This window comes from Symsagittifera roscoffensis, chromosome 3, assembly GCF_963678635.1.
Source record: "Symsagittifera roscoffensis chromosome 3, txSymRosc1.1, whole genome shotgun sequence".
Classification (NCBI taxonomy): domain Eukaryota; kingdom Metazoa; phylum Xenacoelomorpha; order Acoela; family Convolutidae; genus Symsagittifera; species Symsagittifera roscoffensis.
The window spans coordinates 16,237,661-16,264,332 of NC_087064.1; the positions used below are offsets into that span (position 1 = coordinate 16,237,661).

The 26,672-nt window shown below is 34.7% G+C and overlaps 2 protein-coding genes across 2 annotated transcripts in view; both read left to right on the plus strand.

The window, feature by feature from the left end:
- Positions 1-438: 438 nt before the first annotated feature.
- Positions 439-12,563, plus strand: LOC134841593 (uncharacterized). Its single transcript, XM_063857625.1, has 6 exons — positions 439-615; positions 3,898-4,167; positions 5,623-5,883; positions 6,156-6,250; positions 11,810-12,158; positions 12,382-12,563. The coding sequence occupies exons 1-6, from the start codon at positions 546-548 to the stop codon at positions 12,561-12,563; spliced, it is 1,227 nt and encodes a 408-aa protein (XP_063713695.1). The 5' UTR covers positions 439-545.
- Positions 12,564-12,689: 126 nt separating this feature from the next.
- LOC134841594 (uncharacterized) overlaps positions 12,690-26,672 on the plus strand; it is a 106,073-nt gene continuing 92,090 nt past the window's right edge. Inside the window, exons 1-2 of the mRNA XM_063857626.1 lie at positions 12,690-13,091; positions 13,903-14,131. Coding sequence (XP_063713696.1) covers positions 12,690-13,091; positions 13,903-14,131 — 631 coding nt within the window. The remainder of the gene's footprint in view (positions 13,092-13,902; positions 14,132-26,672) is intronic.

Consider the following 26,672-nt stretch of genomic DNA (forward strand, 5'->3'; position numbering starts at 1 on the left):
ATTTTGCATATCGGTATTCCAGTTTTCGATAGCTCTTTTTTTTCAAATTTACTTTTAAGAATTAGATGGCACAAAAACCCAAGATCAAATTTTTCAAGTCAAGAGAATTTCAGAGATAAAAAAACTTCAATTTGCTAGTGAAAGCAAAAACCTATTTTTTTGCTCCGAAATACAAATTAAGTTCATTTTTCCTTAGTAATATTTTTTTCATACCCATTTGGTTACAAAAGTGCGTTTTTGCTCAACCATTTGGTCACATGTGAAAACTGTTTGATATGGTAAATAAATGGGAGGATGAGTTATGTACAGATCGAAAAAACAACAATTTTGAGTGCGATGTGATATTGGTCGCACCATTGGTTTCATACCATCCTCTGCACGCTCGATTTGGACACAGAGAGCTCAAACTTGTTATTTTACCGGTTCGTTTGCATAAAATTCAGCACAGATGTTTCATAAGTGTATCACGAGAAAACAAAACTCACATAGAAAAAACACGGCTCAAAACTGCAATTAATATAACTGTTTTATTTAGATCCATAAAAATGATTATTTTTGTTATTCTTTTGGTAATTTGTGAGCTTATTGTCTCTTTAAACGGGCAAACGCTTGAAAGTAAGTGATGATTGTTTTGATTGAAACGCATAAAGGAAAATTTTGAACCCCGAAGAATTCATGTGTGGATCTAAGATCTAGATTTTTTTAGGTGGGCCACATTGGATTTTTGCTAGCTCTCCCAAAACACTATTTTAAGTCTAATTTGCCAAAATTTTTGAAGAACTCGTTATTTAACAAAGGTTCTACTTTTGTAACAACGGTTTTGTATCACTTAAAACTTTTTACAATTTTTTGAAAGGTATTTTTTAGGAAATTTGGAAAATGAAGGTCACGCAAACTTTGGAAAATAAAGGTCATGCAAAGCGCATGTAGAAGCACCTATAGTTGCACACGACCGGTGAAGGCTTACAGGGTATCGCGGACGGGGTTGAAACCCCTCCAGGAATTTGGGCCCCTCTTTGTTCGCAAACGTCGACTTTTAGTAATTTTTCAAAATATCTATTTTGTCTGAAAAACACCTTCAGCTACAATCTTTACTAACTTTGAAGCAGGGCGTTGCACAAAACGCTATTAAATGTTTTTTGGCTTTTTGTTGCAGTTTTTGCGCGCCAGGGCTCGGGAAGTACGGTTTTTATGGCTTCTAAAAACTCTAGGAAATCTAATTAGCTCGATTAACAAAGTCAGACAAAGTATTGAGATACTTCTCGAAGCCCCTCCTCTAAGTTGCACGACTCAATGATTGGTATAACTGGTATGAGAAGTTTTTGTCGACCTTTATTAATGGTAGATTTTGAGGCAAGCAGGAAAATTTTTAAGAAAGCGACTAAAGACGCTTTGGGCTTTTTTAAGAAAAAAGCCTTTTTAGAGGAGCGCTCTCGCCGAAAACAGTATATATTAGCTAAATCAGCGCTTTAGAAAAATTTATTTTTGATGCTCGTTGGCCGAAAATGAATGTCATAAAAAAGTAGCAACGAGACTCTTAGGTGGCCAGGGGGTCGAATACCTGAGAGGGCAGCAATCATCCCCGTCCGCATCCTGAAATTGCTACGGTTTATATTAGCATGTTTTGAAACATTAGAATTTTAGCATATTACATTTGTTCCAGTAAAGCAAACTTCAACTCATTTTTTTTTTTGCTGCCGGTCTCATATCTTATTGCGAATTACCTCATAAGAACCCCCATTGCTGTATCTTACGCCAGCCTTTTTTAATGGACTCAACCCAAACCAATATACTCTAAACTTGAAGGGGAACGTGCGCAAAAAACGCAATTTGTTGTTCAATAAAATGTCCAAAAATACCCTGCAAAGTCACTTTTGGTCTTTTTCTCAAAAATTCTCCCGTTGCGCAGAAGTTTGTGGGAAAATTAGGGAATAGGGTCTTAATAGGGTTTTAAGGGAGCGCAAAAGAGCAAATTGGGCGATCAAAAAAACAGCGAGAGAACTATCATCTAAATTTTGCAAAGAGCATAGAGTGAATTTTTCAGTTTTGCCCACTCTTGTACCAATTTGGCACTCTCGTACCAATCTAAAAAACAGAAACTCAAATTCTTTTTCTGACATCTGATAAACTTTGACATCTTAACATTAATGTTTGATCATGATTCTCATTCGATCGTATATGATGAAACCTTTTTTCTAAATCTGATTTTTAACGGAAAAAGACACAGCCGAAAACAAAAAATTTCTTCTCAGTGTTGGAAAAAAATGGATTAAAACAACTTATACGACCAATTTACAAACATTAGTCGTGAATATCAACTCTTGCATTATTTTGTGGCAAAATGAGTAAAATAACCTGTAGACTTCGAGGAAAAAAAATGTGCCTTCACTCGACATCAATCAAATTGATCAATGTGTAACAAAAATCATTACTTTTTTGGCTATCATTAAATTTTCGATATTTTTATCCATTTTTGTCAATGCGGGCTAAATTTGATAGCAGTGCGTGCGCACTGCTATCGAATTTAGCCCGCATTGACAAAAATGGATAAAAATTGGTTATATACAGAAAATTTTTTAGTTGAACGTAATTTTAGAATCGATTTATCTACAACCATTTTTGAACGATAGTCGATTTCTCTACTCTATAATATCTGTGTATTATCTATAGATAATCTGCATATAGTCAATATGAAATCTTTATACAATAAAAACTGTATATAATCTGTAAATTATCTGTAAAATATCTGTATAAAATTGATTATATTGCTTAAAAACTATAGGGTTCGTAACAATTTCAATTTGAACAGTCAAATTTTTGATTTTTTTTCACAAATTCAACCAAAACGTGTAATAAAAAAACGTTCCTCAGTGTTATTGTTTACCGCAAATTACAAGTTTCAAGAGATCCCTCTAAGATTTTGCAACCCATAGGTTTGCAAGCAAAGTAAAGTAATTTTGTGCAAAATTTCTTCAAGTTCCAGTGAAAAAACCATTCTTTGCAGCGAAATTTTGAGAAAAAAAATAAGAAAAGTTGATATAGAGTAATTAGTCTTTCCACAATACTAATTTGAATATATTTTTTTTCAAATTCTGTATATAGTCTGCATACAATCTGTACATAATCAAAATCAAATCTGTAGATAAACAATTGATAATCTGTATTCAATCTGTATTTAGTATGCATGAACTTTGATACACAAAAAAACAGTTGTAGGGCGTTTCAGTAATAACTATATAACGAAGATATATAGCATAGAATTTTTGCAGAACAAAAGGCATTAAAACCGTTTACTAAAACTATCTAGTTGACGTTTTACTATATAAAAATACAACAGATCTGAAATCTGTATATTTTCTGTAGATGAATAATCAATTTTTATCCATTTTTGTCACATTTCGGGTGTGTTTATTGGCACAAGAGGGTCAATCTTAGGGTCGAATTAAATTGGGTTTGCGAAGAAATTGGATATTTGTAAGACAGTACCACTCTTTGTGTAACGATGAAATCAAAACTGCTATGGGTCCCCCTCTTAAATCTGCCACTGTTTGAGCGAACTATGATGAGTGGTATGTATGGCCGTAGGCACGAGTTGCTTTTTCGAAAGCAGCACAAAAGCTGAATACCATACAAAACGACATAGTCTATGTTAAACGTTTAGGGCATCTAAACACATAATTCAAAAACTAAAATACACCCGAATACAAATTTCCTCCCCACTTTCAATGGTCGGAACAATAAGTAAATAGCTATGCACGGTGTTTTTGCGATTCATAGAGCGCTAAAACAGAACCTCAAAATAAAAAACCAATGCAAAAAGACGTTTTTAAACTCTCATCATTTGTTGATAATTTTAGACTCTCCGTGTCTTCATTAGTCATTTTTATGTTGTTTCAGTTACCCTTGTTGCAGACACCGCCACTAGAACATCATTCACAGTTCTAGTAACAGATACGACTAGCACAATTACCACTTTCTTGACTACAGGAACCAGCCCAGACTTGAAAGCCACCGACAAAGGAGATCCGCCTACAGATAGCACTCAGTATGCAGACTCCGGAACTGAAAATGAGTTCACGTTTGATGCTCTCGAAACCGGTCATTGTTATGAAATCTCATCAACTACCTACAGTGCAACTACCCCGCCCTGGCCCATTTTCTGTACTAGTAAGTCAATCTTGCTTTGCTTTTGTTTAAATTTACATTGATGTCGAAGAAAACAATTTTCTCAAGTTCAAAATTTTAAGGCTGACGAAAAGAGTGTTTTCATTCAAACAAAAACGAATTCCAAAGTTTGCATTTCTAAGAGTAGACGACTTTTAGAGCGCACTATTTGACCTCCATGGTCGCGGACGGATACAAAGTTTTTCCGAGGGGGATTTTCAAAAGTTTCGAAAATGTTTTTGACCTTTTTTTCTGGGTCGACCCAATTGATTATCAAACTTATCCCAAATCACTTTAAAGACCCTTCTTTGAGACCTATATTTTCTATTCCAAATCTCACTTATTCCAAATCACTTTAAAGACCCTATTTTCCGAACTGCATGCAAATTTTTGAAGAAAAAAAACGGGCCAAAAAGGCGTTTTTAGACACAAAATTGCATTTTTGCGGCGCGTGCTTCCCCCCAAAATTAGTATATGTTGGCGCCATCAGAAAAATGTTAAGGTCAGTCAGTCAAAATTGGATCCAAGATCCTGAAAAAAGAAGTGTTTTTAAAAAGCGAATTATAAATTTGGTTTTTTTATAAAGTGGAAATGAATTTTTTTGATAGTTTATGTGCATCGCTTGGGCTAAAAACCTTCAATATTCCACTTGTTTGTGGTATCAAAACTTTTGCAGAACTGAAAACATTATTCTTTTGGATTGATAAGGTCAAGATTTAAACGCTCAAAGTTTTTCAAATGGTTAATGTAATGCTGGCACTTGTACATTTAAAGCGCCCTCGGTTTTGTTTTAAAATTAGAGACATTTTATTCTAAAATACAGTCAATTGCGGAAATATTGATTGCAACTGACCATCATGAGTTTGAATTTAAAATAAACTTTGCCAACAAGGGCGAATTTAAGGGTGGTGGGGGGGGGGAGTTGACGCTTTCTTTTCTCAGAGACTCGACCCCCTGCTGACCCAAAGGGCTTCCCCTTTGTACTATTATGGGACATCCGATTTTGGCTGACGGACCCTAAAACTTTTTAAAGGCACCTTTGACGCCAATATATACTAATTTTGAGGGGCGAGCGCCGAAAAAACGCATTTTTTTGTCAACATTTTTGTCACATATATCAACAAAATTTTGTTTTAAACAATAGAAAATGAGTGCGTCCTATTTTTTATACGCAAGAAATTTGAGACGTGACTTGAGTTGCGAAGTAAACATTTGGGAAGTTTTCGTAGTGCATAGAAAAAACGGTCAAAATTTTTTGGCCATTTGGACTTTTCTCTCCAGAGGCAATTTAATATATTACTCAAACTAGTAATACAGTAAGACCTTTTACTGGAACTTCACTTCAATATAAAATTCGCTGTAACACCCCGCCCCCGCCCACCTCCCTCCTCTCCCAGCCGAAAAAAAGACCTTGAAAAAATTAACATTTAACTATTGCTGTACCCCTTATTTATCTAGATTTCGGACTAGCCAGTTTCTCGAAAGGTATTGACAATGTGGTACTTGAAAGAACTCTGGACGAGACACTAGAGATCACCAAATTCGAAGTCCTTTATGAATCACCTTCGGGTGAGGCGACAGAAACAGCCGAGGACGCATCTCTGCAGAATATTGAGTTGAATGTGAATATTATGAGCAGATTTGATACGTTCGGCACTGTCACTGTTGATATTGGAGGCGTTGATCATGAAATGTTCGCTTTCGGATCTTTCTGCAAAAGTAAGTAAATCCACTTGCTATTTTTTGCAAGCAAGTGAAATCAATTAACCCAAATAGGAAACTTACCATTGATTTCTTAATTTATATTCTGATTTTTATTCGCAAGTTTCTTCGGTTATTTTGCTCAAATTTTTAGTTTCTGTTTCTTATTTAAGTACTATTACAGCCTTTTTGACACCTTTTTGACCCCATTTTATTTCTTTTTCCATCCTTTTTTTGTATTTTACTGTTCGAGTAGTCCTGTAATAACCTATGATTCAATGTAATTGCAGAGCCTGGAACTGCCTCTGTCTCTTACGTGCCAGGTAGTGCCCAGAATACCCTGGTCGAAGTGAATTCCGTCAGTCCCAATGGCAATGGGTTCGAGGTCAGTGACGAAGATTTGATTTTAATGCAAAATTAAGAAAAAAAAGAAGAAAACATCAAAAGGAACATGTCTTTTCAACAAGTTTATGGCCTACGGCTTCAAACATAGGGAATGGCGGTACTGCGAAATTGGAGAAATTGGGTTTAGGGCTTTTCAAATTTTAATATTGTCAGCGTTTATTTAGACGAACAGATGTTTCGAAAAAAAGTTTTGAAACGGTAAAAGAACTTTTTGACGCGCGCTCTTCCTGTGGTGGTAGTGAGTGGACCACCTAAGATAGAGGACGTTATACCATATTATTATTAATGTTAGAGATCATTTTTGAATAACACTAATTAAAGACCTGTCAATCATGTCAATTGTTCTAACAGCTTGATGGAGCTAAAAAACTAAGACTCACTCTTCGTTAGCTATTGCAAGATTATAGTTATCATCTATTCATTGATCCATATCTACTTACTAAACTTTACTATTAATTCAACTATATTATTAGTCTAGTTTTCAGATAAGATTTAGGGATTATCACATCGCGCAGCCAGCAGTTTCTTCTTCTGAAGATAGGACGGAACTGCTAGGTGTCCCTTCATTCTGGGGTAAACCGTCAGCCGAACCTCCTTATCCTTGAGAGGTGTGGATAGGCCAATTTTTCCTCGCCGTATCACTCAAAGAAAATTGTGACCCGAATATCCTACTTACAGAACCGGCAGCGGTACACGACGACCCCCCACCAAGACCTGAACCGATTCCAAATCGATGGAAGAAGCGGATAGCAGAACCGCAAGAAACGAAGCGGCACTGAGGAAAACAAACGAAGCGAACAAAGAATGAAGAAAGAAGGGACCCAAAATAAGTCCAAATGTTTACTATCACGAAGCAGATGCAAGGATAAAGTCGAGGTTATTCTTCGCCTTGGGAAGCGAAGGAAGAAAAGATTCCTCCAACAACATGCACACGTCAACCTAAACACAGTAAAATTCAAATTTATTCACGACGCTTGCGAACTACGATTCAAACGTGAAAAGAATTATATCATCGAAAGGATGCAAATCTACAACGCATCACACGGGGACAGGGAAAGCCTCGAATCATTTTATCTTCGCCTAGCAGGACAAGCTTCAAAATGTGGATGGACAGAGGACATAGAAAAGAAAGTCATCCGCGACATATTCATTGCAAAAATGATATTCTCTGACATACAAAGAGAACTTTGCATTAGACAAGGAGCCACAGTAAATGATACCCTCAAATCGGTATTGCTTCAGGAGAAGGGATACGTGACAGCGAACACTCTCCAAAAGCAGAACCCGTCTACAACGAGCAATTCAGCGAACTTCACAAACTCATCTAACCAGTTTCGGGTTAAACAAGAACCACTGATGTCCATCCAATCAAAGAAAAATGTCCAAAACAGAATGAATAGAGCGCTAGGGAAAAGAAATTTTAAACCCAAAAACCAACAAGACCAGTCGAACACTCAATCTAAACCATGTTATTTCTGTGGGAGAAGATTCACACCTGAACACAAAACCAAAAGCCAAGTCAGAGGAGCAACATAAAGAAATTGTGGAAAAAGGGAAATTTTGCTAAATGCTGCAACAGTAATCAAGTTGCCAATGTCGAACAACCAGAACCGGTCGAAGAAGAGGACTGCAACTTCATAGAATCAGACAGTGAAGAGAACTACGCAGTCCTAAAATTCTCGGAAACATCATTACAAACAGAAACAGTCAAGGATCTAGAAGTAATCGACTCTGCAACCGGGAAAGAACAACGCTAAAAACAAGAGGTTCGTTATTTAGCGCCACTATTGACACTGGAAGTCCAGCATCATTTGTAACCAAACGCACAGCAGACACTCTGTTAGAGAAAGATCCCAACGCAAAATTTTATCACTAGATAAGAATCCGTTATCCAAAACGTACGTCGACTACAATCATAAACCGATAAAACTCTTCGGAATACTAGAAATCGATATCTACTCAAAAGGATGGAAACTACACGGAGCAAAATTTTTAAAATCCGAGAACAAAACCAGATGTCTATTAGGTTTAGACATCCAACCAGAACTGGGGATAGTAACAACTCAACTCAAACCGCCAAAAAGTTCAGTAAAAACAATTTCAGAAAAGCAAGAAAATGAATCAGCCGAATCAATTTTCTGGAAGAATAATTTTATTAAGAAATACAATGATGTATTCCAAAGATTGGGGCGCTCAAAGAGCCACAAGGTATTCACTTCATTCAAATCACCATTGATTTCGATTTAGGAAAAAAGCAGACGAGTACCAATCTATATTCAAACCAAATTGGGAGCAGAAATTAAGAAACTCATAAGAGAAGGCCACATAGTAAAACTTGTTAAATGCACAAGTGATCATTTCGTAGCCCCAGTAGTCATAACAGCAAAAAAGGTTGGCGCAGTGAAATTAGCATTGGACGCAAAACCAATGAAATCACAGATTTACGAAAACAAGTTTCAGATGCCAAATTTACTAGAACTCCTCAATTCAGCAGCTCAAATAATCGCAGCCAAGACAGAGGGCCCAGTCTGGTTTACGTCTCTAGATCTAAAATACGCATTTAGCCAACTCCCGTTAGACGAATCCGTGAGAAAACACTGTAACTTCAGTATCGTATGCGGGGAATTCACCGGAACGTACAGATTCAAAACCGTATTTTATTGACTAACAGACATGCCAAAGGAATTTCAGAAGGCAATGGACAACACAGTCCAAGGAATTCAAGGAGTTTTCTGTTTTTTAGATGATATCCTAATAGTATCAAAAGGTTCAGTGACAAAACACAATGAAATAGTTGACAACGTTCTGTCAAGATTGGACAAAGAAGGATTTGCACTAAAACTCAGCAAATGCGAAATTTCAAAAACCAAATTAACCTGGCTGGGATTCGAGATAGATGAGACAGGAGTGAGACCAAAACACTCGAAGATAGAAGCAGTAATGGCACTACAACCGCCAAAATCTCTGAAACAACTGAGATCATTCATGGACATTTTAAATCACATGTCCAAATTCATACCCAACCAACAAAAACACACCGAACCACTCCGACCATCACTGAAGGCAAATAACAAAGAAAAATTCATTTGGAGTGAAAAAGCAAACAATGCATTCCAAAAGATCCTTGAACTAATCGCTAATATAACAAAAATGCACCTTTATGATGCCACCAAACAATGCAGGATCAAGTGTGACGCCAGTCACAGAGGACTGGGGGCTGCGTTAGAGCAAGAGTTGGAACCAGACAAATGGGTACCACTCGCATTCTTATAAAAAATTTTTGAACGCAGCTGAACAAAAGTACAGCACTAACAAACTCGAACTACTCGCGGTAGTATGGTCATGTGAATTTTTTTTAGAAATTACTTATTGGGGAACCAATTCCAAATTTTAACCGACCACAAGGCCATAGTCACAGCATTAACAGAAAATCGGGGTAACAAAACATATCAATCCAGACTGACCAGATGGGCAGACAGAATGTTACCATTCGAATATACAATTTCTCCCATCGCAGGAGCTAAAATAGGAATGGCAGATTACTTATCAAGAAGTCCTAAATTTGAGGCACCACATACATCAAAATACGATGAACACTTTGTAGTTAAAGCCATTGAAAACTTTGATGAGGCATGCAGGGTGATCAACACTCCAGCACCGACCAAAGAAATTGGAAAAATTTAGTTAGTCAAGGCCCATCTAGAGAAAAACAGGATAAATTCAAGGAAACTCATATTAGATGGAATAGGGAACGAAGGAAAACACCCAGTTTCCGAAGCAGCGCAAGGGGGCGTCAATAATTCGTACAAAAAATTTATCCAATCAGATCTTCGATGCAGAACCGCCAAAACTAATAAAACATCCGATACAGAAGGAACAAGTATTAACCAATCAGGTATAGATATGCAAATGTTCATACATCCGCAAGAGGGCGCATCGTCATGCAGAATTGACACTAACCAATCAGATCAATTTATGCAAATTCACATCCCTCAAGTACAGATCGGAAATCTACGCGGCAAAATCGCCAACGAATCAAAACAAGAATTGCAAATGCACAACTCACCACGAGAGGGCGGAAATTCATGCGGTGGAGTTTTAAACCAATCCGTTTCGTCAAATTTTAATTTATTCACAACATCGTCAAATCTAAACAGTTCACCACGAGAGGTTGTCGTAACAAAATCCAACCAATCAGAGGCAGCGGAGATATATTCAGCCAAAAATGTACAGAAATCATTGTCTCCGACTTTAAACTTAAAGCTCATTAACTCAAATAAAATCAAAATCAGTACAACAAACCCAAAACTTCAGAGGAAAATGAGCAAATTTAATCTACCATCTATAAAACAGATGGAAAACTCGATCGGAGAAAGAAACAGAACAGAAACAAGACAGACAGTGGAGACGATAACCAAGAGCAGGAAAAGGAAAAGGATCACTATCACAAACAGAAACAAGACGAACTACGCTCGAATGCTCGCAAACTTCAGAACAAACAGACTGAAAAGGACAGTGAAGGTCAACATGATAGCAAGCAAAGTTGAAAGAAGAAAACACAAGAAGCTCCAGTGAACACACACAAGAAATCCTTCACCACAGGCCTTCATAACATACTCGACGCGGACCTATTGGGGGATCTCACGACAGAAGACAACCAGTTAGGACAACTAAGAAAACACATCTTAGCGAAGGATAAAGAAGGGTTCTTGAGACTGGGCAGCTACATGGCAAACTTTTGGGACGACGCCTCAGTAATCAACGACAGCATCATTATTGACAACAGAGTGGCAATTCCAACATGTCTGAGGAGAGCAGTAATGGCCCGATTGCACAGAACACACACAGGAAAGGAGGCAATGGTGGACGCGGCACAATATCTGTGGTGGCCGAAAATGCATAGGGAGATTATTGACTTATGCCAATACTGCAGATCATGTTCAGCGTATGGTAAGAACCTTAAAACGTCAAAACCATTCAATTCGGCAGAACTTTTACCAGAATTATCAGAAGTGAATGAGGAATTACAAGTAGATCTTACTGGCCCAATGTTCGATTCGAAGGGAAAGAAACTATTTATAATAGTCGCTATTGACCGGTTTTCAAAATACCCATCTGCCATGATCACCAGGAAGTCAGGGAGCGAAAAAATACTCAAATTCTTAAAAAATTACATACACCAACATAGCATACCGAAGAATTTAAGGACATATCAATATTCGGGATTTAAAAATGCGAAACTAGCCGAATTTTGTGAATCGAAGGGAATAAATCAAATCTTTTGTCCAGTAGGAGACCACCGGGGTTGTGGATTAGTAGAAAGATGTATCCAAACCATAAAAAAAAACTAGGCACAATGCAATTGGACCCAAACTTTGAGGACATACAAACAGCAGTCAAGTCAATTTTGGAAGATATTCGAATATCACGTCACAGTATTCTTAAGAAGTTACCTTTCGAACTTCATTTTGGACGGAAACCGAATACAGAATGGTCTAATCTTAGGGATAAACTAAAATGTTCTTTAAATCTATATCAGCAGAGACTGGAGAGATCCCTACTGAAGCCGGAGGAAATGCGAGAATCAGCAGACTCAAGAACAAGAACGAAGGTGGTGAAGAAAGGAATGGCAAGCAGAGACGTGTCACCAAATCTGAAGAAAAATGAAGAAGAGCCAGAAAGCATTAGGCCATTAGAAAATCTGGCAAAAGCAGCATCGGACTGGAAATTACACAGAAGACATCTCACACACAAGGAGGGATCCGAGGCATTGAGAAAACTGACCGAAAGAAACCCATTACTAGCAGCAAGCCTCAGATGCGACTTGAACCAAGGAACTCTAAGATTCAGAGTAGAACAAGAGATACCAGAACAAAGGACAAAAAGAAGTAACCTAGAATTCGATCTTTTTCACTATCCGGAGAAATCAGTGGTATATCGGAAAATTTTAGACAGGAAATCGGGACGACCTTTATTTAAGCGGTTTAATTGGAAAATTGTCAAAGTTACTAACAATACTTACATTACTGAAAATGGGAAAGTAATTAGAAAAACCACATATTACTTAAACCGAAATTCAAGTCAGCATATTGTTCAGATTTAGGTAAAAAGACACCAGCCGCAAGCACACCGAGGAAACCATCACACCAGTGCAGCTGAAGTGGAACAAACAGACCAGATCACATATTGCCGAGACCAGATGTTTCACCGGTTTCAACGTCATCAGAGAATTCAGACACGGAAAACACGACATTGGACAGGCCATTCGAGAAATTGGACAGACTGCAAGCTAAGACGATGAAGTTATTTCCTCATTGACGAAGATAGCGAAAAAGAATCCGCCAACTTTAGCTTCCAGATATATAGCATCGCCAAATGTACTAAAAGAAGTACCAAGTGGTGGGGTAATTGATTTAACTATGTCATCAAGCAGTTCTCGAGAACACGAGGTGCAAGTAGTACCACCAGTAGAAAAGAACTTAGACGCACAGTCGACAGAAGAATGCCCAATTTCCATGGTACCAGTCGCAACAAAAGAGGCGCAAGGTGCGAATCAGACGAAAGAAAGTACAAACTGTCCAATTCCCTCAGTACCGACAACAGAGAAGGAGAAGACGCAAGGCAATACGGAGGAAACTCAGAATACGGCAGTAACGGAGAAGTCAAATACTTTACAGAGCAAAGAAGAAAAAACGGATGAAAAGATGGGGACAACATCAGAAACAACGGAAAAGAAATTGGAGGAAAATAAATCAGCAGATAAAAGGAAACCAGAGAAGAAAAGGGAGAAAAGAAACGGTGCAGGAGATAATGACTCACAGGTATCGAACAACTCAAGGTCGTCGGGCAGAAGCAAGCGGCAGACAGATTTCTTTGGAAGTCCACTAAAACATTCAGTCAAAAACATAGAGGAAAAACAGGGGCTACAAACAATTCCAATTTCACCAGGGGATACTCCGTCATCATCAGGAAATACACCGTCACCATCGCCGAGGAGGAAGCTAAGGAGACCAACATTCACGACTAGCAAGTTGGAACAAGCACAAGGAAAGAAAACTCAATGAACTAAAACTTTAAAACTTATTGACTGAATTTGTTTATTGTGAATGTGAACTTGTGAGAGAATTTCAAACGTTGTTGAAATTTTCTAGAGGGGGAAATGTGGTGGTAGTGAGTGGACCACCTAAGATAGAGGACGTTATACCATATTATTATTAATGTTAGAGATCATTTGAATAACACTAATTAAAGACCTGTCAATCATGTCGATTGTTCTAACAGCTTGATGGTGCTAAAAAACTAAGACTCACTCTTCGTTAGCTATTGCAAGATTGTAGTTATCATCTATTCATTGATCCATATCTACTTACTAAACTTTACTATTAATTCAACTATATTATTAGTCTAGTTTTCAGATAAGATTTAGGGATTATCACACTTCCTGAAACTTTAGTTTTTATCAAAGGCTGACGGCACCCTAAGAAAACGATTGGGGTCATTTGGCCAAAATTGGATGGCGATATACGTTTCGAAGTTGGCTCTTTTTGGGCGAGCAGTAAATCAAATTCTAAAATGAAAAACCAAATTCTAGTTTTTGTTCCCAAAGTTAAATCTTCGCTACTGTTGTAACAGGGAATCTCTGTCCATGCCACCTGTCAATCAGAAGCCGGAGCGACAGCCGAAGTACCAGTCGTAATATTCGACTTGTCACTGACCGAGCATACATTAAACGTGGAGTGGACAGGCTGCCTGTACTTATTCGAGTACGTGTCATATTGTGCTGACACGGATGAGAACAATGACATCATCCTAGAGACACTAGGAGACTCGGTGGACGGAGGAAATTTTGAACAGTGCACAAGTATTACATCATAACTGAAGTTACATTTGCGTTGTAATTTTCCAAAACAACGTTCCTACGTTTTTTTTCAATTCCCATCAACGCAATACTATACAATTTCACTCCCTATCTTACTTATGGACAATTAGTGTAATTTAAGGTCATTCCTTTAAATTGAACACCAATTTAACCCAAACAAAAATAGAAATCTATTTCTGCTGAGAATAAAGTTGAGCAGTTTTTAAGAAATTTCAAAGGAATACAAAAAAAAACATAAAAGTAGTTGGGCAGATTCGGTACAAAATTTGAGAGAAATTTCTCTTGGTCAAAAATTGTTTATTCACTAATTTTTTTTATTAATCTTCATTCATTAATTTTTAAACCAAATACTTTGCTAAACATTTTTTTTGAATTGATGGCATGACAACGTTATATTTGATGAATTTACCAGTGTACAATTCCCACCTAGCGTGCCATCATAAAGGAAAATTGTCTGGTGAAAAAATTTCTTACTAATTACCGAAATTTGAAACTTTTTCTTGAGCACATCTAAAAGAATTTAATTGTGAGACCCCTTTCCAGTTAAAGCTTCTATTTATTGTTTCAATTTTCGAAAAAAAAACGGAATAGTTATGCTTGGGGTGGTTTTTTTCAGTCAGTTTTCGGCGATCGAAATAATAGTTTTTGAAAAAACTTTTTTTACCCCATTGAAGATATTGACTCCCTGAAAAATCAAATATAAAAAGATCTTTGACGTCCGATCATTTTTTGAAAAGTTATAGGAATTTGAAATTTGCCAATTTGGTCATGCTCTGGACTAATTTATGAGCCTTTTGTAACTTTTATTCACAATGCTGAAAACGTAACGCAAATTATTTATGCTGGGCGAATTATCCAGCCTATTAAAATGGTTCCTGAATTGAATCGAGGCCTGCTAATCTGTCGAAATAATTTGGTAGAACTCAAATTTTAACACCTCATCTTTGATTTTGTGCGAAACTTGTAGCTTTTCAAGCCGACAACTATTCGATATGATTAAGTTGCAGTAGAAGTATTCAGGGGTTTGCCCTGATAAACAAGCAGTCTTGCCGTCAAGGGCGGAATTAGGGAGCGCGCGCATAAAAAACGCAACTTTTTGGTAAAATTTTTCCAAAAAGTGCCTAAAAACGCCTTTTTTGGCCTGTTTTTTCAACATTTTTGGCCTGTTTTTTCAACATTTTCGCAGAAATTTTGGCCAAACTCTTTTTAGTGCTTTGGGAGAGCTCAGAAAATCAATTTAAACGACCTAAAAAAAGGTCTTAAAACTTTTCGACATTTTTTTGAAAATCCGAAATCCCCCACCAACCCCCCCCCCCCCCCCCGGTGAAAATCCTAGATCCGCCCCTGCTTGCTGTTCATACTTATTGTTTCTACCAATTTGCAGGGATAATGGTGCATTGTTCTTTTTTGAAGATGAACGAAATCAAGTTAATCTGTCATGAAGTTAAATTGTTAGGAATTGAAAGAGACGATAACAACTAATCGTTGCATTGAACTTTAAAAAAATATGTTTGATGCCATAATTGGGTTTATTCGATAGAAAATGCCACAGAAAAAACCTGAGAGTAATCAATGCCGGAAAAGACTGCGCTCTTCATAAAAATACTGTAGGACACCGAAATGAACCTAAGCTACTCGTAAAACTAATAATTTCTGTAATAATCTGGACCAAAGGAAGTAGGAAAAACTTCGTTTCAGTTTTATTCCATTTTCACATCATTATCCATAAATCGAGGTCAATTTAAAACAAGCTCAAATCATTTTCGAATCTTGCTGGTCGTGATTCGATTGATGTCAAAAAAACATGAAAGAGTTTTTGCTGTCGCGGAAGTTGGTATCAAGGCCTTTTTTTTTAAAGATTTTTAACGAATGAAAGTTGGTTTTTGGTAGATGTAAAGTTGAATAAGTTAATTGTAATGAGGATTAAATAAACCAAAAAAAAAAAACAATTTTTCTACCATAGCTTGAATAGCTAAGAACTTCAAGCTGTTGCACTCATAAAATCATTTAATTTTGCAGTTGAGAAAAACTCCAATTGCAAAAAAAAATCAAAAATACTGAATACTCCTTTGCTTTCAAATTTTTACCAATTTTGATTCCTTTAAAAACTTGTTTAAAGTAGTTTTATTCAAATGCAAACACGGTCGGGTCGTATCGCCAGTTTTTTTGAATCAAGCGAAATTACTTCTGAGAAAAAAACAATCATTGCAGTTGCATAGATTATCACCGCTAAAAATATTCAAAATTACGAAAACTGAAAAAATCATTTTTCTTGCCTCTTTAAAGAAACTTAGAGGTGGTGTATAATTAAATTTGGTGTATATAAGATTTTGTTGGAACAAAGTTCTTACGATGTTGCCAGTATGGAACCAGATCTAAACTACATTATATTATTGGTTATAAATTGGATATTTTATCACTATAAAATATTTAATTTTAACCAATCATGATCCATCTAACTAACAACCCACTTATTTGTAAGTGCTGAAATTACTTGTAATTTCAGCACCAGAGAGATTTGAATTTAACTTAGAAAATAGTTACCTCTCCAAGAGACCTTCTAGCAATCGCAATAAGCCAGTATACTCTAGATCTATTGAGCCTAGCAGAGACTAGTTAAACAACCTGAGACTAGTAGATATAAGAGAAAGATTAGGATCGGTATTAGACTAAGAAGTTGCACGAATCTATCCGGCCGAAAATAAGATAGCGTGACGAGCAGACGGTGTACCCTATCCGAAATTACTCTATGAGTTAAACCTCGGTCATAACTCATCTGGTGCGACCATAAGTCTCGAATAAGACCTCAAAAAACAAATTAGCTTAGAACTAACAAAATAGATTAGAAATAGACAAAAACATGTCCGAAATGTTACATGATAATATTTTAGTTGAAATGTATATACGACTCAATAGATCAGAGCCGCTATTCCGTACAATATGAGAACTACCAGGTATTGGAAGAAGACCTCGGACAAGAGACGAGCAACGACTAGGAAGAAATTTACCATTAGGTTTCATGGTCGTACGGCAAAAGCCAGAACAAACTTTTATATTTAGAATTTTACAAGCAATGAATTTAGATTTTCATTTGCAAACATAAAACCTTGAAGAATAATCTTCAACGATTATTTCAGGCGCTATACAAAATTTACTATTGTACAAAAACGATTGATAAAAACATCTCGACTCGTTTCCTCCAAAACTGCAGTAAGATTCAAAAAGATATCTGAAAAATATATTTATTAAAAGAAAATTTAAAATTGGTTAACATGATCATAAATTATTAGTATATACAAATCATCGTGTCATCTACAGCTTCATCACCTAAACATAATAGCAATCATAAAACTACTAACATCATCAAAAACTAAACTTTCTATCAATAAAACATAAAATTATTTTTAAAGGCTTATCCTAAATTTTATCTTTATTTAACTTAAATTTCTCTACACCCTAAATACAGATCATCAATGTTTTCCTTGTATCTCATTAAATACCTAACTTAATTCATTTAATACCATTAAAATTTATATCTGATCATCAAGGCTTATCCTTGGATCAAATAGAACAATTTTGTTCTCCCCCACCCTATTAATAAAGTGTCTAACGACCTCAATCGTCGATTCACTACGCAACCGTTTCAAAGACCCAGGACTAATAGAAATTTTTCAAATCACTCTAACCATTCTAATTAGGCTAAACAGTGAAGAACTTCGGTGATTCATCCTTCACTTGGCCCCTCCTCTTACCTGACCCAGGCTAAATCTTAAATCTTAAAAAACTTAAAATAGTACCTAACGAACTACTTGCGTTCTAATTATACCTGAACCTTGTAGATCGATTTACTATTCTCCAACTCTTGAACACAATCATTACCCCTAAGTAAGATTAGGTAAGTTAACACCTTAACTTAAAATAGCCGCGAGAAAGTAACGATCATTCTTCGGAGTCGAAATATACTTTTCTCTCTAACCCTGAACAAAAAGACCCAAGTTAGGCTAACCAAAAAATCGTAAGGACTAACAGTCTAGGATAATATATATTCACTAATAAAAAACATTGCATCCTTCATCCTAAACCTTATGTCACTGAACAATTTGGGAAATAAACAAACAATCGTATTACACAATTGCGAAATAAATAACGAAACATACGATCTCGTAATCACACCACACAAACAAACGATTGGATATATTCGAATGAAACGGCAAACAATAAAAAGGAAAATTATAAGTAAACAAAGACAAATCATACTGAAAAGATTTTCAAAGCGAAGAAACGCAGTCTCCGAATCAGAAGTCAGCAATTTAGATGCACTTTGCAAACTAAAAGAAACAGTAAATAAAAACTACCCAGTTCACAATCAATTGTATTTGTCTGATTCAGAAGCCACATCACATTAATCAAAACAAGGAAAAACAAGAATAAAAAAGATGTACAAAAATAAACCAGTACGTTTATACAATTGTAACCAACCAATCAGACACATTGAACATTACGCATTGACAGTCATAAAACGAAAAAATGAGCCAAAGTCCACGTGACGAAAGTCCAGACAAACACTCTGATTTCCCATTTCTCATAAATTCACTCAATGAAGATAGAGGACAAATACAATTTTGTACTAATTTAATTGCAAATGTATTCGAACAAGGAATTAGTCCGTGTAAAACAGAATTTCCAGAAACAAAAATCAAAAGACAAATTGTTGATCACTATTTAATAGGAATATGTAACCTAACACAACAATATCGAATCTACACCATAGAATTCAGCACAGAAAGTAAATTTCATAAGAAACATGTTATTCAAACAGACGATGTTGATATAGAATTTTCAAAAGTATTCGCAGAATACATCAAAAACATACAACACTAAAATTCTCAGAAAGCGAATTCAATATTCACTAACGATGTTTTTTCACTAATATATAGTTATATATCCATACTAGAAATAACAGGAACTGAAAGTACATCACCAGTTCAAACATCAAGACACACGAATGTAAGAAATGAAATTGCCGCATTTTCAGCATTTTTAAATACAATCCGCCAAAATTTTTCAAGCAATGAAACTTCACAAAACGTTAAACACGTTTACAAAAAATCTTAGCATGGTTCATAATTGATTATTTTACACTAAATATTGATTTAATTGCACAAGCAAGAAAAAAATTTAGACCTCAAAGTACCAATGACGACACTGTCATTGCAGAACAATCAGATTATATTTGGGACCCTGAATGGTCTCATCCATTATTTCTGAACATACCCATAGACATCTCAAGTCAAGCAATCAGTACAATTTCTAATCACAAAGACTATGTAAAGGTATTTCCACTTACAATAGATGCAACACCTTCAAACTATAATTCATTTTTACCTGATAGAAGACAAAATTTTAGCTTAAATTCAACCCTTGTACAACAAGAGAATTTGAATGGAAGTAGACATCTTACACAACAAGATATTCAAACACCATCACATTTTGTAAATGAAGAAGTAGTTGAAACAATAGTAACAACTACACAACAAAGTATTTCACCAATACATCCAAACCTTACAACACCAAAACCTAAAAATCAAACATTACCACAAGTAACATTACAATCTACGGTTAAATACTCGGTTGCTCCAAAATATTCACATATGGATTATCAGACATATAGACCAATGACAAAACCAACACACAGACAAAGAACATTCACTAGAAGTAATTTCGCAGAACACTATTATAATTATGTAGATCCATCGAAAACAACCCATCCTCCCCGTATACATAAGCAAAGTCATTTATTTTCAGACAAGTCAAATTTTCCAATGAAATCAACAAATTCAGTAAATTTCCATGACTATCCACAGTCCTCTCAAGATCATAGTGAAAATTATCCATTTTTCCACCAAAATAGGAATAAACGACAAACACCATATCACACATCAAATTATTTATCATCATATGATGACGATTATTATCAACCAGATATTATTGCACCATACACAAAAGAATATCGTGCACAAAAACCTCGACAAAATCAAGTATCTCAAAATATAAAATATCAACCACAAAATGTAACTAATACACAAAGATATCAACCGATGAACATACAAAATCAACCAAGCACACAATCCTACCAACCAGCACAATCACAAAACCCAGCCATTATGCATTCTCATCAACCAACACAAATGCAAAATGAAATACCACTACCATATTATTTATAACAACACGAAATAACACAAAATCAACTTACAAATTTTTCACAACTGCCAAATGCCGCAGAATCACTACAGATGACTATGAACCCATAAGTCATGGGTGGATCATCAATAACATCAAACAAACCATTGATCGTAATTACAGGTACAGACCCTGAATACTCTGTAGATGATTATTTGAATGCAGTCACAGCAAAATTAATTTTAAATATAGGACCCGAACCAATTAATACGCCACTTCACCAAAATGGGATACATAGACGCACAGCGTTGATACAAACAACACTTGATGGCGCAGCTCAAAAATGGTTTTCGGTTTTACCTATAGATATAAAAACAGATTGGAAAAGATTCACACAAGAATTCTCAAAAATGTTTGACTCTGAAAGAAAAAAACAACATCAAAGAGTTTTATGTAACGAAATTCGCAGACTACCAAACGAAACAATTAAACAGTTGGCAGTTCGAATCGAAACACTAGTTGGAAAAGCATATTCACTTAACACCCATGATTATAAAAACACGAAAATGACAGAAACTTTAATGATGACTCTTACAACCCAATTAAGGAAAATAGCTATTAAAAAGAGAGCATCACAACCCTCCTCAATTCGAAAACCAGATTTAGATTTCAGAAAACAAGTTGATAAACTAGAACAAGCAGAAATCACAATGAAACTCGAAGAAACAGAAAATTCTAAACTACAATATGTCAATAGAATCGAAACAAATACTACACATATAAGCAACAAAAAAGATTCAGATGTAGATCTAACTGAAAAAATCACTGAACTTTTAAACATATATGAGAAAAACCCAAATTTCAAAGGCAAACCATCTTTCAAAAAAATGGTGTAATTATTGCTAAAGATACGTACACAGTATTGCCGAATGTAGACAAAAACAACAAGATAACCAAAACAAACCAAAAAAATACAAATACAAATAAATCATTCTATCAATACATGAAAAAAAGACCAAAATTTACCAAACAAAAACATACATAGTAACAACAGCTCTGGTAAACCACTTCCAAATAATTCAAATTACTCAAGAAACCAATCACCCTATAATTCTAGTTATAGAGGTAGATCACCAGAACAAAGAAATTCACGAAATTTCTCACAAAATAGATATAGTCGATCAAATAGTCAAAAAAATCAGTATAGAAATAACTATTCACGATCAATTTCAAACAGAACAGAATTTTTTGATACTAGTTCCCATTCAAATTCTAGGAATAGACACTATTCAAACGATAGATCACGAAACTCATCATACAATAGAAACAGTAACTATTCAAACAATAGAAATAGAAGTTATTTCAAAAATCGAAATCAACCTTACCAAAACAGTATATCAAAAAATATTTCATACAACAGATCCAATTATCAACGAACAAATAACAACAACTACCATAATAGATCACGAAAAAGTTCACAAAATAGGAATCCAAACTATAACAATCAACAAAGGAATTATTCTCAATCTCCTCATAGAAATAATTATCGCTACTCCGATTCCCAAAACAAGTATAGAAGCAATACACCGAAAGATCAAAGACAAATTAATCAAGTACAAATAACTGAAGGAACAAATTCAGACCCCCTGGTATCGATGATACAGAAAGTACAGAATTACAATTAAATCACATTAATTGTGAATCAACAGACAGCCAAAGTGATAAAAATCATACTATCTCAGTTAAAATGATCACAGCTGAAAATGATTACAAACTATTATATATGAACAACTTTTCACTTCACACATTTACGAAAATGAATTGGAACTTCTTCAAAATTACTACACTACACCTAATAGTAATAATGTACCAGTTGAACAAGAAGTAAATAGAATAAACACTGTAATTAAACCCGAAAAAGACGAAATACAAAACTCAACTACAAACCACATATACCAAAATATACAAAAAGAACAACCAAGAGAAAAAATTTGGACAATTCCATTTCTCTTAGAAAGTCCAAAAAGTAAAGAATTTCAACCACCAGATCTTGAAATAGATTTTTTAATCGACTCAGGAGCAGAACCAAATATAATTGATATTCCCACTTGGAATGAAATTAAATCACTACATCCAACTCTAGTACCTATTAAGACAGCCAGCAAATTAGCAACAGCACAGGGCTCAACATTAATAAATTATGGAAAAATCCAACTTTTCCTAGTTCCCACGAGAACAATGGTACAAAAAAAATCTTATACAAACCATTTAAACAAACATTCCACATAACAGATATAAAACACAATATCATTGGCATACCATTTATAAGTAAGTATATTCCCACAATAAATATTTTAAATAGTAAACTTCAAATAAAAGATAAGTACACAAGAATGAAAAATACATCCTTAACATTCTTTCAAAGATTAAACAAACAACCACCATTTTTCTCTAAATTTTACCCTATATACAACCAACAACAAAAATATCTGAAACCATTATCAGGAAATGTATATAACTTTTCCATTAAACAAGTTCACCAATACGATAAATGCAATCAATAACTTAGATGATGTTTTCATGCAATCACAAACTAAAGATGAAATGATTACAATTTTAGAACAGTATCATCAAATACTCAAAAATGAAAATATGAAAGCAGCCCCAGATAAATCACATTTTTTTTCTAACACGCGCAAAGTTTCTTGGACACATTATTGAAAGAAACACTGTAACTCCATTGAAAACACCTATAGATGCAATTCAAAAACTTCAACCACCCACAAATAAAAAGAAAATCCAAGAATTCCATGGAATGTTAAATTTCCTCAGTAAATACGTATAAAAATAGCAATTATACTTAAGACCTTTCTATAACATCCTTAGACAGCAAAACAACTTTGTATGGACTACTGAACATCAAACACGATTTGAAGAAATTACCAAAAATTGCTAACAGAACAAAAATCAAATACAATCCAAGATCCAAATCAGCCATTCAATGCGATGTGCGATCCTTCAAACTTTGCAATCGGCGCAGCATTACTACAATCACACAGTGGAACAATCAAGAGAGAATCTTATATAAGCAAATCTTCGCTTATTTACACAAGCTGAACTACGACTCTCTACTCGTATGAGAGAATGCACAGCTATAATATACACAACTACTGAATGTGAATTTCTGATACTTAGATCAAAGCATCCAACAGTTCTTCTCACGGATCACAAACCAATTATATTTCTTTTTACACAAAAATTGAATCCAGACCATCAAGTTTACAGATTTCAATTAATTTTATTAAAATTCCCAAACTTACATATAGTTTGGACAGCGGGAAAAAATCTTGCATTACCAGATACACTAAGTAGAAATACACCACCTGAATTACTCACACGGAAAACTGCACTTGAAATACCACAAAACATTAAACTTTATCTTGCACAAAACGAAACATCACCACGACTAGAATGTAAATATGCAGTAAAAACTGATATTAATCAATCACAAATAAACAATTTACAATATTTTCCACTTTATTCAGATTGTCAAAACAATGACTATGAAGTCGAATATGAAGTCGAATGACATCCACATTTAAAACCAATCCCATATTCACATTGGATAAAAAATAATACCCAACAAAAGACAATAAAGCAACAGCCACACGAAAAAGATCCCTTCCCAATAATAGAAAAAGAAAATCTAACTGACATTATAAATTTATCAGGACCACCGACAACTGATTTGAAATACACAGTAAATCAAGTTTTCAACCTTCATGACCCACTTGACACAATTCCTTTATGAAAAATAGAAGTCGAAAATATTTTTTAACCCCCAACAGAGAAAATTACACTACAATTATTACAAAAATACCAAAATTTTGACCCTGTTATTAGACAACTCAAATCATGGCACAAATATAAAACAAAGCCAGCAAAAGCTGATACAACGATATTAGGAAACAAAACACTCCTTCGATACTATAGAAATTCAATAATACAACTATAGATGAAAATACAGATCTTTAGAATATCAAACACCCGATTTTAAAGTACCCTGTCTTCCCCTCAGCATGATGTTGATAGCATTCAACATATCACACAAACAAAATACAAAAAGACACTCAGGATTAGAAAAGACATATTCAAATTTTACACAAAATTTTTACTTCCCAAACGCACCAATTTGGATTAAAGTATTATGCAATGATTGCATAATATGTCAATTAAATAAACCTTACCCAAATCAAAAACAAATAGCACCAAAACAAGACTTTAAAGGACAAAGTCTATATTTCAATCATAGAATTTCATTTGACACAAAAGGCCCAACTTCATCATCCTCCGAAGGAAATTCTTATATTATAGTCATTGTTGATGCATTTACGCACTACGTAGCACTCAACCCAGTACCACATTGTAATGCTTATTACGCATACACAACCTTCTACGAAAATTGGATAGCTAAATTTGGATTACCCGAAATACTAGTTACAGATAATGGAACTGAATTTATAAATAATGAAATCATCACATTATGCCATCTATATAATATCAAACATAAACCACGTACACCTCATGCACCAAGATAAGAGTGAAGACATGAACCTTTCACTACAAGCATATCATCGATGTAGCATAAATGGAAATGATACAAGATGCACTGAAGGGTCAGCAGATGTAAAATTATTCCCCTTATCTTATAATTCACAAATCACAGTAACCCTAGGAATGTCAACATACGAAATGGTTTTTAATTAAAAGCCACGAAAACCAATTATGTTCACAGCAAATGCCAATAAAAATACACAAGGATATTGTCAACCAAACAAATATTCAATTTGTTATAATCTACCATTACATACCCATGCTGAAGACCACTTTCATCATCCAAAATTTTTAAAATTAGCTTCCGGTACACATACTGAATGGATTTTAAATAGAAATAAAAAACATAATGAAATATACCAAAAAGTAACAAAGAAATTGTTACAAAGGCAAAAAAATAAACAACCAAATTAATTCACACTTCATGCCAGCCACCGATTTAAAAATTGGAACATTTGTTTTAATACCCAATTTTAATACACAAAAAGGAATATCCAAAAAACTACAACCACTTCGAAAAGGACCATATCAAATAATTGATAAACCTACTGAAGTAACATACAAAGTTACTGACTCCATCAAAAAAGAAATCATTCAACAAGGTAACAACCTCTTACCTTATTATCGAAAAAAATACGCACTCCGCGAAATAACTCAATTATATTCTTTCACAGGCTTAAACATCGTTCAAAATCATTCACAAATAGAACAAACTCAAAACGTTAATACCACAAAAATTAAAAATACAATTCAACAGCAAAACGTAGACCCTCAAAAATCAAACACACCAGAACCAAAAAAAATCTCAAAAAGAAAAAAAAAGTAGAAAACTGACAGAAAAAATTTTACCACAGGATCACTAACAAAAGTCCGAACATAGAGAATCGTCACTTCTTAGAAGTCAACCACGAAAAAACTATACGACATTCATTCCACAGTCTAAAATATTAAAGAAATTGAATTTCAGAAACAATTTTATTTTAGATTACCGTAAACATTATTTTTAATCACTTTAAATTTTCACTTTCCTGTAAAAACATGCTGAAAATAACCTCAATCAATTCTAATTCAAATTCAGCCAAAAGAAATTGTTCAAATTGCCACCTTTATATCTCTAACACAAACTCATTAGCTGATAGATATTTTTCTCCAGGCATATCTATAACTATAACTTTACAACCTCGAGGTCAAAAGTAAGCAACTTGCTAAAACTTGACAACTAAAATAAACACTACTTCAATACTGAAACACTACCTCAGTCCCCCAACAAAAAATGGCAAATTAGCCTAAAGGAAAAAAGACTCATGATCATTTGGCCTAAAGTAAAAATATTTCAAAAATACCCCCACTTACCCAACAAATAAAAACAAAAACTATGAAGACCTCCCAAACACTATAAAAGTACACCCTCAACAATTTTTGACAAAACTCAACCCACTTGTCAAAAAATCAATAAATAATCCCACCGCACTTGAATTTCGCCTCAATACTTTAAAAAGTATTCGACAAAACAAATCATTTCTTAAATGCTTTTTTCCATAACAGTTGATCACATAAAACAAAAACTTCTAAACCTCTCCACAAAACTTTTCACTCTATTTAAATTTTTGCTACTCTTTTTCATTGAAACTTTTGAATCTCTAATAACCATTTCTATAATTTTTTGCAATCTTTTTTTAATTTTCTGCTCCCTATTTGAAATATATCTCCAACTTTCCCAAATCCTTGA